Raw genomic sequence first — 13972 nt, 5'->3', positions numbered from 1 at the left:
AAGTGTATTTAGGAATGCACCACAACCTTCAGGTTTCCCCAGGTAACACTTGAGCAATTGGGGGGCCTTAAGTATTGAGTCAGATACATTCTTCTCTTGCAGTAATTATATTGGCTGGCAGCTACTTGCAATTAGACATGGGTAGAATGATTTAAGGACAACAGCAATTAATGTCCACAAGATGCTTTTATACAGTTCCCTTTTCTACAAGAGGGTTACAGATGTGTCGATCTCTGTAAAAGGGAGGCTTTAATAAGGCTGTAAAGACACAACCCAAAGGGACCTGATCTGGTGTTCAACATTGGATGGTAATCAGAAAGCAGTACATTTACAGTTCATAGGATACCAACTCACAAGAGTTTGAAGAGATGGGCTAGCAGTTAATAGCACCCCCTACTCTCCTAGGAACTCCAGCACCCCAAGGATCAAGTGGCTGTTATGAGTTCAGTAGGCACCAGCATCCACTTTAAGACAAGTGCATTTTTTTTTTTTTTTCGAGACAGGGTTTCTGTGTAGCTTTGCGCCTTTCCTCGAGCTCACTTGGTAGCCCAGGCTGGCCTCGAACTCAGAGATCCGCCTGCCTCTGCCTCCCTAGTGCTGGGATTAAAGGTGTGCGCCACCATCGCCTGGCAACAAGTGCATTTTTATGAGATCGCCAATAAGTCGTTTAAATTCCAAAGACACTTTCCAAAGTCTTTATTGACCCAATTACATGTTAAATCACAAAGCATTTCACTTTGTTTGGTTTTTTCAAGACAGGGTTTCTCTGTGTAGCCTTTGATGTCTGTTCTAGAATTAGCTCCGTAGATCAAACTAGCCTTGAACCGTATGCCGTCGCTGCTGGCAGAACCTGGCTAAGTCATAAAGTAAAGGCTGCTGACTTCCAGGTCCTCTTGCTTTTGTTTTTCTGAAAAGGAAGTGTTAAGTCTGTGTTAGTTCTGACCTCAGGCTCAATCTCCATCTCATGCTTTTCCTAAGAACTGGTCTCAGTCCCATATCCGCAATCTTTCATCCATAGATGTCCACTCAGATTAGGTTTCATCCTGGACCAGTGCCTGAGCCCTGCTTACTCCCTTCCTCACAATCAACTCCCTAGTTGCCGGGATAGTGGATGGTACACGTTCATGGCCTTCAGTGTACCAGTATGCATCTCTGTCCTGGTTGTGAGCAGCTAATACAGCGCACAGACCAGGCATGAATTACCAAGATGCTGAGGTTTTTACAAAATTGAATAATCTTTTTAATTCTGCTGTACTACTCAGGGACAGGGCTCTTAACAGCCCTTAACTTACCCAACCAATTGTAGATCAAATCATAAATGATGGCCCCTTCACTGGTTACATAACTCTAAAAAAATAAGAAATACAAGTATTTAAGTCAACTTAAGGCATCTGTAGTTCTCAAGATTATCCAATTTTTTTTTTTACCAAGAGCCTAGGCATGTATGAATCTGACCCAATGCTCTATACAAGACTACATTGCTATGAGGTCAGTTTCAGTGTGCTCTTCCTCCTTGACGACCACCAAGACCAGCATCAAGATCTGATGGGAAAGGGAACCGGAGGGTCAGGCTGTCCCAGACAGCAACTTTACCTTAGTGAATGAGCCGAGGCAGACAGGCTGGCTTTTCAGACTTCCAAGAGCTTTGGGTGTAACCTGCAGAAGGAAAGCTGTTATGAATATTCAGGGAATGCAGTGTGCCAGGAAGAAAGCTTCCACCCCAGACACAACACATATAGGAAAGCCGAGTGGCAGCTGCAGGCACTGTGCTGGCCTGGGCTGTCAAAGTCTTTCCAGTTTCTCTGGCATGCAGTTGGAGACCCCATGGCCACAACCAGCCATAGCCCTTGGAAACATGCTGTTTTTCTCACCAGGTGATCTCAACACCATACTCACCAGGCCTACTGCTGCGTTTCACCTGTCACATCTTCTGGTCTCCTTACTCAGCCCATCTTCATGGAGTCTTCACCTGGAAAAGCTAAGATGAACGGGAACACGATCATCCACGTATCTTAGTTCCTTGCACCTGATCATCAACTGGCCTTCTCTTACAGGGAATGCGCCCCATGACATGCCTTGTACCAACAGGTGAACATACCTGAAACTACCCTTGTATGATCGTGGGTTCAGCAATCTACTTCTAAAAGCCCTATTACACAAAAGGCCACATTCAAGACATTTTTGTTGGCCTGTAGTATTACTTATGCTGATGTTAATGAAGATCTCTAGATACCTCTATAGAATTAAGGCAGAGCTGTCTTTTCCCAAAATGTTGCAGATCAGTTACAGTAAACAGAACCGCGACCGTCAAGGAAAACTGTTTCTCTGGGCCTCCTTTTTGACCACAGCAGCTATGTAGAAGCAGCTGCAGCTTCGATAAGGGCCACAGGCAGTGATGGGGGTTACAAGACTTCAAACCCGCAAACCACCTGGCTCACAATAGATCCTAAGTTACAGCTTTGTATACTAGAGACATCGCCAACCCCCACCCCCAAAAAAGCAATCCTGCAAGCTCCAAAGGCCCCAATAGTTCAATACACTGGACAGGTTTCGAGCCCAAGTCTAAAATTCATGACCTTAGTGCCTCCACCCCTCCCCCACCCAACACACAAGTTCTCAATTAACTTGCTTTAGTATCAGGGTAAGCTTAAAACGGCAGCCTATGCAATCAGAATGGAACAAAGCTGAGGTTCTACACAAGGTCTTCCAGAAAAAAAAAAAAAATTCTTAATGGCTTGAGGTCTACGGCTTAGAAGGGATAACCAGCACGTGCCAGATCCAAGAGTTCGACCCCAATACCTCGCATCCACTAGGGTAACTCCAGATAACAGGAGCGAGGTTAAGTCGCCACAGGTGATCCAGAATTAACTGTCACAGGGTTCTTCAGTTGGCGACAGCCCAATTAGGTCATCGCACCCAAGCACGTACCCCTTCAGCCCGCAAATGCTGTCGCCAGATCCCCATCGCCCCACCACCACGCCGATGGCCGGCATCACTCACCCGTCAAATGGCGCGGTACGCAGGCCGCGGACTCACTGCGCAAGCGGCCATCGTGGCTACCTTGTAGGCTTCCACCGGCGATATGGAGAAGCCTGGTTTATTTGCGGCAGGTTCTGCATCCCGAAGCCTTTGGGGAAGCATCCAGAGAGTGCATTCAGAGGGCGACGATCTGTGGAGGGGATGTGTATGCGGTATATGACGACAAGGAGTGCACAAGTATGCACGCGGACGCAGGAAGAAAGGACGAAACAGGGCCCGCAACCGCCATATATACTGCTCGCGCCCACGCCCGCGCCTGCGCCCTCCGTCTGCCGCACGGACCCTCTGGGAAATGTAGTCCACGCGCACTGTCTAGTCCTGCCTTGAGCCGGCCCTGATCGAGGACTAGAGAGGCTTCCACCCAGGCCACAGTGAGTTGGATGGACTCACACCCGAGACCGGCCGTGGTCCCTGCGGATTAAGTCTCGGGGCAACTTTGAATTAACACTGATCTTAGAAAGGGTTCTCCGCCCCGAGCGTCTTGGGATGCCGCGGGGGAGTAACGGGAAGGGGGTGCTGAAGGTGTATCATCCTAGGATTCAGGAGTGAGTAGAGGGCTTCTTGAGCGAGGCTATTGAGTGTGTGGGGGGGTCAACCCCCACACTTACTTACCCCAGGAACTCTTGAGGAATGAGGAATAAGAAACTTAGTTAGAAATAAGGAGAGAGAGAAACAGAGAGAAAACACAGGATAGACTCGGGTGGGCCTGGATCCTTATCCAGCGGCCCAGAACTTTATTCCAAAGGGCTTTTTATAACAATGCCAAGGGGCGGAGCATTAGACCTCCCCCTGCTAGTTAGACCCTTACAAACACCTGGTACCTAGGCCCGTGGTCCAATCAACCTCCCATGCAGTCCTGCTGGGTCCAGCCACTAGGAAACCTAGTGGGCCCCAACAATTGAGGCTCCAGATGGATCTGTTCAAAGCTAATGTGAAATAGCATTTCCTGAGCACCTGCTGTTTATGCCGGGCCAGATTATTCCATCTCATTTTCATACAAACCTTGTGTACTGGCTTCTTGATTATGCCCTTTTCATGGGAAATTGAAAAATGGATCACAGCTAGCGAGCAAGGTAGACAGACTAGACTCTGAAAACAGCTCAGACACTCAAAGTCACGACCATGGGTGGTTGTTTGCTCATGGAATGAATGAATGATGAGCCCCAACCTAAGAACATGAACAGACTGGGATGTAGCTCAGTTGGTGAAGTGTATGAGGTTCTGAGTTGAATCCTTCATACCTCTGAGTGTGACCCAGGTCTGTAATCCCAGGACTAAATGGTTAATATAAGGTTTCTTTTGTCTGGTTGTTTGGTTGGGGTTTTTTGTTTGTTTGTTTTTTGTTTTTGTTTTGATAGGGTCTATCATGTAGCTCTGCCTTTCCTGGAACTTACTGTGTAGACAAGACTGGCCTCTAACACACAAATATCCACCTGCCTCTGCCTCCCAGAGCTGGGATTGGTGAAGGTAAATTTTGAGGCCACCCAGGGCTACTTGAGTCCCTGTCTCAAAAAAGAAAAAAAAATGTAAATAGTTGTTGCCAAGAATTAAGTAACTATTCTATGGTGTGGTTAATTTGTAAATTTCTGCCCTTCCATTAGCCTTATTTATTTATTTAATTAATTAATTTTTCTTAGAGGGGAAAAAAGTAGTTTATTTAGCTTACAATTCCAGGGTACAGTCACATCACTGCATGGAAGTCCCAGCAGCAGGAGCTTGAGACAGCTGGTCACATCACATCCACAGTATATAGTAGAGAGGTGACTTTTTCTTATTTGGATTTTGTTTGTTTGCTTGCTTTGTTTTCGAGACAGGGTTTCTCTGTGTAGTTTTGGTGCCTGTCCTGGATCTCACTCTGTAGACCAGGCTGGCCTCAAACTCACAGAGATCTGCCTGGCTCTGCCTCCCAAGTGAGTGCTGGATTAAAGGCGTGCTGCGCCGCCACCACCACCACCAGCAGGCCTTGTTTTTGTTTTTACACACCTCACTAGTTTGCCCAGGCAGGTCTCAGGCTCCCAAGTAGCTGGGATTACAAGCCTGCAGCCAGGCCCAGCTTTTTTCCCTCCTCAATGTTAGGGAGGGTATCATTGGCCTTACCATATATTGTCCCTAAGCTACACCCTTCAGCTCAGCTCCTATATACACCTGAAGAAATAGGTTTCAGGCTGGAGAGATGCCTCGGAGGTTAGGAACATTTGTTGGGCAAGCATGAAGACCACAGGGTGGACCCTAGCACCCACATAGTGAGCTATGAGTGGTAGTTTGTGTGTGGGGGGTGTTTGTTTGTTTGAGATAGGGTCTCACTATGTAACCCTGGCTGACCTGGGATTCAATATGTAGGCCAGGCTGGCCTTGAACTCACAGAGATCTGCTTGCCTCTGCCTCCTGAGTGCTGGGATTAAAAACATGTACCCTAACACTCTACCTTTTTTGTTTGTTGGTTTTTGGTTTTTGGTTTTTCAAGACAGGGTTTCTCTGTGTAGCTTTGCGCCTTTCCTGGAACTTTCATTGTAGACCAGGCTGGCCTCGAACACACAGAGATCCCCCTGCCTCGGCCTCCCGAGTGCCGGGATTAAAGGCCTGCACCACCACTGCCCGGCTTCTACCTTGTTTTTTAAGACAGGTTCTCTCATTGGCTCGTAGTTTGCCAAGTAGAGTAGGAGATGTGGGGGGGGATTACAAGTTCGGGGGATGGAATTCAGGTCCTCAGGCTTGGGTGCCAAGCTCTTTATCAGCTGAGCTATTACTCCAGCTCCTATACGTTTGTGTTTGTCTGCCTTCCTCATTCGAATGGGAGCTCTCCAAGACCACGAACTTTGCCTCTGCCCTCTCCAAGCTGTATGTGTGCTGGAATAGAAAAGATAGGATAGGGGCTGGAGAGATGGCTCAGAGGTTAAGAGCACTGGTTGCTCTTCCAAAGGTCCTGAGTTCCATTCCCAGCAACCACATAGTGGCTCACAACCATCTGTAATGAGATCTGGTACCCTCTTCTGGCCTGCAGGCATACATGCAGGCAGAACATTGTATACATAATAAATAAAGATATCTTTAAAAAAAATAGGATGGGCCAGTAAGAGAACTCAGCAGTAAAGCAAATAAATTAAAATATATTAAAGGATAGCCAGCAAGCACTTCCCGGAATAATCACCCAGTGATGACTGTAGGGATGACACTTGGCTATGATTGCATAACCAGTGGTGAGTGGCCCTTGAACCACAGCCCAGATCTCCCCATGGAAATGTGCAGAACCTTAGCTGCTGTGGTAGACAGTTCTGCATGAGGAGCCTCATGGGAATTTGCCTTAGCAGATGAGGAAGCAGGGCACAGGGAAGGGTTAGCCTCTGGGGCTACACAGCCTTGTCTATGGCATGGGTCAGCTGACATGTGGATTCTGGTGCCAGGTGCAATCAGAGACAGACACATGACCCCAGCCCTAGCGGGAGCCTCTGAGAAAGGAAGTTCAAAGAATCCGATGCTGACACTGCACAGCCTGTCTTTGGGGAGGGCTCCTGTCCAGCTGTTTCATTCCTCTCTACCCTGGCTAGGATTATTTAGAGGTGTGATATAGATGGCTTTTTTGTTTCTTTTTTTTTTTAGAATCAGTGAGAAGAGTTACAGGGTAGTGGCACTTGCTGAGTTTAAGCCCTGGGTGCCCACAGGGTAGAAGAAGGGAACCAACTCCTGCAAACTGTCCTCTGACCTCCATATGTGGGCAGGTGCACCCATATACACACAATAAGTAAACATTTAAAAAAAAAAAAGGAAAAGAGCCAGGCGGAGCTCTGTGAGTTCGAGGCCAGCCAGAGCTACTTCTTTCTCCGAAGAAAAGAAAAGGTGTAAGTCACTTTATCCTCTGAAGCAGTTGTCACTGTCCCCATTTTACAGAGGTAGTGATTTCCACCCTGACTTACTTACACCAAGGATTGGTCTCCCGGACCAGGCTCCCCAGACCTCTCTTCCTAGAGGCTGTGCCTGGACCAGGGATCCGGAGGAGGAGGAGGAGGGGGGGGGAGGGGAAGGGGAGGAGGAGAAGGAGGAGGGAGGAGAAGGAGGAGGAGAAGGAGAGGAGGAGGAGAAGAAGGAGGAGGAGAAGGAGGAGGAGGAGAGGAGGAGGAGGAGGGAGGAGGAGGAGGAGGAGGAGGAGGAGGAGAAGGAGGAGAAGAAGGAGGAGGAAGGAGAAGGAGGAGGAGGAGGAGGAGAGAGGAGGAGGAGGGAGGGAGGAGGAGAAGGAGGAGGAGGAGGAAGAGGAGGAGGAGGAGGAGGAGAAGGAGGAGGAGGAGGAGGACCCCACAGGATGGGCGGGGCCGCACAGAAAGGGTCCGAGATCGGCCGGCCGGGAGCCCAGATCCCATGGAGGCGGCGGACTGCAGCTACCAGTTCCGAGTCGCTCTGCTCGGGGACGCGGCGGTGGGCAAGACGTCACTGTTGCGGTGCTACGTGGCGGGCGCCCGCGGGGCGGCGGCGGAGCCCGAGCCCGAGCCCACTGTGGGCGTGGAGTTCTACAGCCGCGCTCTGCAGCTGCCCGCTGGGCTGCGGGTCAAGCTGCAGCTCTGGGACACCGCGGGTCACGAGCGCTTCAGGTGCGGCGGGAAAGGGGGGATCAATGCAGGGGCTCAAGCAGGGATCCGTGGTCCCTACCCTACCAACCCCTTCCTACTCAATCATTCATTCTACAAAGCCCCACAACCCCAGCATGTGCTGTCTCTGAGCCACATCCCCGCCCCCCCCGCACCCACCCACCCACCCCCCCCCCACCCCCGCCGCCGCACCGAAGCCCTTAACCAGCCCTAAAGGAGATGTCAGCATAGGCGGATTTGCACTGAGACATTGAACTTCCCAGAGAGGTGAATGACCTGGGTGCAAAGACAGCGCAAGGGGATGGGAAGAAAGCAAGACTGGTGTGGAGCCATGGGTAGGAGCTGCCAGCCAGGGAATCAGACACAGAATGGGTAGGAAGAGGGGACTGTCCCCTTTCCCCCACACCTCCTGTAATCTTCGCACTTAGGAGGTGTGAAGGCGGGAGAGCAGGGATTTGAGGCCAGCATGGGCCACGTGAGACGCTGAGTTGAATGTAATGTGCTGGAATGGAGGAGTAGGAAGCCTGTGGATCTTGGGCCCCCTGAGGCTGTCTAGAGGCATTAAGACTCCCCTAATTTACACTGTCGTCCCCCGCCCCCACCAGGTGCATCACCAGATCCTTCTACCGGAACATGGTGGGCGTTCTGTTGGTCTTTGATGTGACGAACAGAGAGTCCTTTGAACACATCCAAGCCTGGCACCAGGAGGTCCTATCCTCTCAATGCCCTGGCAAAGTGATCTTCTTACTGATTGGCCACAAGTGCGACCTGAGCACCCGATGCGTCTCCACCCAGGAGGCAGAGGAGCTGGCTGCTTCCATGGGCATGGCCTTCATGGAGACCTCAGCCAAAAGTAACTGCAATGTGGACCTGGCCTTTGACCATGTCACCACCGCCATCGAGCAGGCTCTGCGGCAGGGGGACATCAAGCTGGAAGAGGACTGGGCAGGTGTCCGACTCCTCCACAGAGCCCCAAACCCCAGACACCCCAACAGAAAGCAGGACTCGGGCCCATGCCAGTGTTGACTCTGGGAGAGGGAGGGTTAAATGGGGCCAGCCTCAGACTCCCCAGCAAGACCGGAGGACAAAAAGACTGTCTCCTGACATGTTCCTGCCTTCTAATTCTTGGCATTTTTTTCTTTGTCGGGATTGAACACAAGGCTTGGCTATCTACAGACACCCCCAGCCCTTTTATCTTTTATATTTTCAGAATGGATCTTGCTAAGTTGCCCAGGCTAGCCTTGAAGCTCAGTCTCTGGAGCGATTGAGATTACAGAAGTGTTCCACTCGGCCAGGACCTCTGCTAGGTCTCTAGTTCTCGGCACAGCCCCTTTTTAGAGAAAAATCTAAGAGCAGGTTTGCAACTTCATGTCATCTAGCCTAAGTTTCTCTCTCCATGAGTGTGATGTGGCAGTACACAAATGCCTGAATCCCCAAACTGGGAAGGCAGAGGCAGGATCAGGAGTTCAATGACAGTCGCAGCCTTGGAGAGTTCAAGGTCAGCCTGGGCGACATGAGACTGTTGCAAAAACCAGACTAAAAACATTTAAAAAAATTCTCTTTTGGGGCTTGGGGATTTAGCTCAGTGGTAGAGCGCTTGCCTAGCAAGGCCCTGGGTTTGGTCCTCAGCTGGGGGGGGGGGGGGGATACATAAGGGACCGGCTTGCTCACTCAGAGCCTGCCTCACTAACAGCTGATATCATGCTTCTCGATTCCTTTCTTGGCTTCAAATGGTCATTTCTGGCAGCATTCCTGGGCTGGAAGACAGCTGCCCAGCATGTGTCCACTGCTTTGCTGGTGAGGTAGCCCGGGGAATTCCAGTACAAGCTTGACTTAGCGCTTCCCCAGCCCTGAGAGTAGCATGAGTCTGGCCTCAGCACATGCTGCTTCTCGTGGTTCCCACCCCAAGCTCTGTGACTAGAGTTAAGTTTTGGAGTTGACCATGAATGAGCTACAGATTTGTTGGACACATGGTAGACAATGCAGAGAGCCACCAAGGTCTCAGATGATGGACTTTGGCCTACTACACTGCCTGGAACCTGGCCATCCTTAGGATGATGTTAAAGAACTTGCCTTCTTCAAGGCATAGAAGCCCATGGCTTTAATCTCAGCACTGAGGAGGCAAAGGTAAGTGGATCTCTATGAGTTCAAGGCCAGTCTGATCTACATAGTAAGTTCTCGGCCAGCCTGAGCTGAGCTACACGGTGAGACACCATCAAAACAAAACAAAACAAAACAAGCAACAATACAAAGATGGCAGGGGCTGGAGAGATGGCTTAGGAGTTCAGAGCATTTGTTACCACTGGAGAGTAATAGTTCAACTCTCAGCACCTACCTGGTGGGTCATAACCATCCACAACTCTAGGTCCAGGGGATCTGATACCTTTGTCTAGCCTCCCAGGACACCAGGTATGTACATGGTACACTACATACATGCTAGGAACACATACATACAGCAGTCTGGTGAGACTGCCCAGGGTTGAGATCACCGGCTGCTCTTCCGGTGGACCAGATTCAATTCTCAGCACCCACACGGCAGCTCACAACAGTCTAACTCCAGTCCCAGGGGATTCAATGCCCTCTTCTGGCCTCTGAAGGCGCCAAGCAGGTAGTGGTGCACAGACACACATGCAGGCAAAACACCCACACATATTCCTTTTTTATTTTATTTTATTTTTTGAGACAGGGTTTCACTGTGTAGCCCTGGCTGACCTGGAACTCACTCTATAAACCAGGCTGGCCTCGAACTCAGAGATCCACCTGCCTCTGTCTCCCAAGGGCTGAGATTAAAGGTGCTCGCCACCACTACCATACATATACAAATAAATTTTTTATACTTTTTTTTTTCTTGTTTCTTTGTGTGACCTAGAACTAGCTCTGTAGGCCAGGCCGGTCTCGAACTCACAGAGATTGGCTACCTGCCTCTGCCTCCCAAGTGCTGGGACTAAAGGAGTGAGCCACCACTGCCCACAATAAATGATTTTTTTAAAGAAGGAGTGAACTACCAATGGCTTCATTGTCACAGGTGGTCCCTCTGTCCTTGGGATTTATCCTGTTGTTACGGCGTGTGCACACAAACACACACACTGCTTTTTAGTGAATTCTTCCTCTGAAGACTCCTTCAAGGGTTTCTCCTTTATCTTTAGTCCAAACAACTACCAGGAGCATCACAGCCATCCCTTTTCTGTCTGTTTCCAACTCCAGTCTACACCCTAGAACCCGGCAATGCTTACAGGCATACCAGCCTTCACCTAAAACTTCACTGGTTTATGGCTGTCTGGGCAGTGGGTCACAGACTCCTACTTGTTTGTTCTTTTTTGTGTTTTTGAGACAGAGTCTCTCTATGTAGCACTAGATATTCTGGAACTCACTATGTAGACCAGGCTGGCCTTGAACTCACAGAGATCCACTGGTCTCTGCCTGCTGAGTGCTAGGATTAAAGGCATGTACCACACTATACCTAAGCAACATGAGAGTCTTTAAGAAAAAAAAAAATTATTTCCTTTGAGGACAGGGTTTCTCTATGTAACAGCACAGGCTAACCTGGAACTCACTTTGTAGACCAGGCTAGCCTCGAACTCACAGAGAACTGCCTATCTCTACCTTACCTTCCCAGTGGTGGGATTAAAGGCATGTGCCAACATACCTGGCTTTTTATTTACTTGAGACAGGGTCTTATTGTGTAGCCTTGAGCTTGCTATGTAGACCAGGCTGGTTTTTATTTTTAATTTTTGGATTTTTTTTTTTTTTTAAATAGTGTGTGAATTTTTTTTTTAAGATTTATTTATTTATTATGTATACAGCATGTATGACTACAGGCCAGAAGAGGGCACCAGATCTCATTACAGATGGTTGTGAGCCACCATGTGGTTGCTGGGAATTGAACTCGACACCTCTGGAAGAGCAGTCGGTGCTCTTAACCTCTGAGCCATCTCTCCAGCCCTAATTTTTGGATTTTCAAGACAGGGTTTCTCTGTGTGTGTAGCCTTGGTTTTTCTGGAACTCGATCTGTAGACCAGACTGGCCTTGAACTCACAAAGATCCCTCTGCCTCTACCTCCCATGCTTCACATTAGCATCCAGGCTGTTCTTGAACTTACAGAGATGCACCTGTCTCTGCCTCCTGAGCACTGGGATTAAGTGCACACGCACCAGGTCTTTATTTATTTATGTGTGTGAATGCCTGCTTGTATGTCTGTCTGTGTGCCATGTGCATGTAGTACCAAGGAGGCCAGGAGAGTGTGTCAGACTGAAGTTACAGAGTTGTGAGCTGCCATGTGGCAGCTGGGAATCAAGCCAGGGCCTTCTAGCCATCTTTCCAGTCCCTGTAGATCAATCCTGAATAAGGTTGATTTTTTGGGTGTGTGGGGGGGCAAGTTTTATCCAGCAACTCAACCAAACAAGCAAGCATGGTGACGTGTATCTGTAATCTCAGCTGCTCAGTAGACTGAGGCAGGAAGATCTTGAGTTCGAGGCTAGTTTGGGTTCCAGAAGGAGACTCTTGCTCAAGGACCAGTGTTTGGGGTGTGTCTCAGTGGCTCAGCACTCATTTAACGTGAACAAAGACTCTGAGTTTGATTCATAGCACTGCAAATAAACAAGTAAATAGTCAACTAGAATAGATCAACAAAAATCTAACAAGCAATGTCACACAAGAGAGCCTCGATCAACTCATCTTGGTTCATCTGCAAATAATTTGCCACCGAAGAGTCTTCACTGATTTAGGCGATTCTTCATCAAATATTTTGGGCAAGATATTTTAAATACCTTTTAAAATTTATTTATTTAGGCCAAGCATCTTGGTGCATGTCTTATATCCCAGCACTTGGGAGGAAGAAGCTGATAGGATCTCTTCGAATTCAAGGGTTGTCTGGTCTACATAGTGAGTTCCAGGACAGCCAGGGCTGCATGGTGAGACACTGTTTCAATAAAATAAAAGCAAAGCAAAATTATTTATTTGGGGCTCTTCCAGAGGACTCAAATTCAATTCCCAGCACCCACAGCAGCTCACAGCCATCTTTAACTCCAGTTCCAGGGATCTGATGGCCTCTTCTGTCCTCCATGGACACGGCATGCCCATGGTGCACAGACATTCAGGCAAAGACCCACACATGTACCGTTTTTAAAATACTTTTATTATTGTCTGCCTGTTTCTCTCCCTCTACCTTTACAGTTTTACGGACTGAACTTAGGTGGACAGCCTTGCATGGCAAACACTAGCCACTGAGCCATCCAGCCAGGCCTCAAATACCTTGAGAAACACCTTGTTCCTTTGGATGGCTACACCTGCTCCACCGAGACGCCCAGCTTCCGGTTCCCATAGTCCTTTCGAGGAATGCTTGATACTGGCATCCCACAACCGTCTTCTAGAGAGCCAAGGTGCGTTGTCCCACTTCCCTTCAGTTGCATTACTTTTCCTGATGTCTATTCACCAAGAACAGAAACAGTTCCACCAGGTCTATCTTGGTGAACCAGTGAGTTTATTGGGCTTACTTACAGGAGCATGGGTGACCCCCAAACAGCTGCATCACTGAAAAGTCCCACCCCAACATGGTGACAATCTCTCCAAAGCAACAGGGATGGCGTTCCCCTTCAGCTGGCCTTCCACACGCTGTATTCTCCCCCGAGACCACATGTAGCCGGGGCAGAATTACATGCAGCTTGCTGGGAGGCATTAGAACCCTAGCTGAAGGTCCAATGACTCTGCTCAGCCCTTCCCTCCATGAGGGAACATTAACAGATGTGATCTTAGGAGCGGCACTTGGAGACAGTCACTTGGAGACAGTCACGGCTGCTCTGAGGTTGGCGGTGACAGCCTGCAAGGCTGAGTGCACACCTCTAACCCCAGCCCTTGGGAGAGGGAGGCAGCTGGATCCTTAGCCATATACCAAATTCAGTTACCAACCTGGGCTATTGGAGATCCTGTCTCAAAAAGTACTAGGTACGCTACTTATCACCCAGCCTGCTGCCCTGGCAGCATAGACAACAAACCTGTTTTGTTTTTGTTTTTGTTTTTCAAGATAACAACAAGTAAACAATCAAGCTGGCAACCAGGGCTGGAGAGAGAGAGCTCGGTGCTCGTCGGGAAGGCAGGAGGACCTGAGCTGGATGCCCAGAGCCTCTATCAATGCTGGATTGGTGGTATACCCTTGTAATCCCAGCACTGGGGAGGGACAGACAGGAGACTCCCTGGGGCTCACTGGCCAGCCGCTCTAGCCTAATTGGTGAGTTCAAGTCCAAGGAGAGACCCAGTCTTACAGTGGGGCGATGGCACACCTCAGGATGACACCCGAGGCTTTCCTTTGGCCTCCACAGACACGCGTATGTGCACGTGAGCACACAGACACACAAACATGC

At 49.3% G+C, this 13972-nt stretch overlaps 1 protein-coding gene, 1 long non-coding RNA gene and 4 other non-coding genes across 7 annotated transcripts; 1 reads left to right on the top strand and 5 right to left on the bottom strand.

Annotated features, from left to right (window-relative positions):
* Positions 1–675: 675 nt before the first annotated feature.
* LOC114705973 lies at positions 676–3214 on the bottom strand. Its single transcript, XR_003736457.2, has 5 exons — positions 3001–3214; positions 1897–1978; positions 1594–1656; positions 1293–1347; positions 676–907 (listed from the first exon to the last, which is right to left on the bottom strand). It is a non-coding gene; the product is annotated as an uncharacterized LOC114705973 (long non-coding RNA).
* Positions 979–1053, bottom strand: LOC114706023. Its single transcript, XR_003736470.1, has one exon. It is a non-coding gene; the product is annotated as a small nucleolar RNA SNORD99 (small nucleolar RNA).
* Positions 1439–1567, bottom strand: LOC114706018. Its single transcript, XR_003736465.1, has one exon. It is a non-coding gene; the product is annotated as a small nucleolar RNA SNORA61 (small nucleolar RNA).
* LOC114706017 lies at positions 1732–1861 on the bottom strand. Its single transcript, XR_003736464.1, has one exon. It is a non-coding gene; the product is annotated as a small nucleolar RNA SNORA44 (small nucleolar RNA).
* Positions 2253–2388, bottom strand: LOC114706016. The gene has a single exon (XR_003736463.1). It is a non-coding gene; the product is annotated as a small nucleolar RNA SNORA16B/SNORA16A family (small nucleolar RNA).
* A 4129-nt stretch (positions 3215–7343) lies between the features above and the next one.
* Positions 7344–13384, top strand: Rab42 (RAB42, member RAS oncogene family). Of its 2 annotated transcripts, XR_005090921.1 has the most exons (3): positions 7344–7619; positions 8222–9743; positions 12789–13384. XR_005090921.1 is itself a non-coding variant. In XM_028888165.2 (2 exons), the coding sequence occupies exons 1-2, from the start codon at positions 7390–7392 to the stop codon at positions 8640–8642; spliced, it is 651 nt and encodes a 216-aa protein (XP_028743998.1). In that variant the 5' UTR covers positions 7344–7389; the 3' UTR covers positions 8643–9778. The 2 variants fall into 2 exon arrangements, 1 of the variants encoding a protein (XP_028743998.1); XM_028888165.2 differs by lacking the exon at positions 12789–13384 and having other exon boundaries at positions 8222–9778.
* The last annotated feature ends 588 nt before the right edge of the window (positions 13385–13972 follow it).

This window comes from Peromyscus leucopus, chromosome 2 (assembly GCF_004664715.2).
Source record: "Peromyscus leucopus breed LL Stock chromosome 2, UCI_PerLeu_2.1, whole genome shotgun sequence".
Classification (NCBI taxonomy): Eukaryota; Metazoa; Chordata; class Mammalia; order Rodentia; family Cricetidae; genus Peromyscus; species Peromyscus leucopus.
Note: the sequence above shows the minus strand (reverse complement) of the source record. Positions and strands in the feature narration are given on the sequence as shown.

Excerpts from the sequence above, each read along its gene's own strand:
- Rab42 (XM_028888165.2), top strand. The coding sequence starts at position 7,390 with ATGGAGGCGGCGGACTGCAGCTACCAGTTCCGAGTCGCTCTGCTCGGG. Across the intron at positions 7,620-8,221 it reads GCGGGTCACGAGCGCTTCAG|GTGCATCACCAGATCCTTCT; the intron begins GTGCGGCGGGAA and ends CGCCCCCACCAG.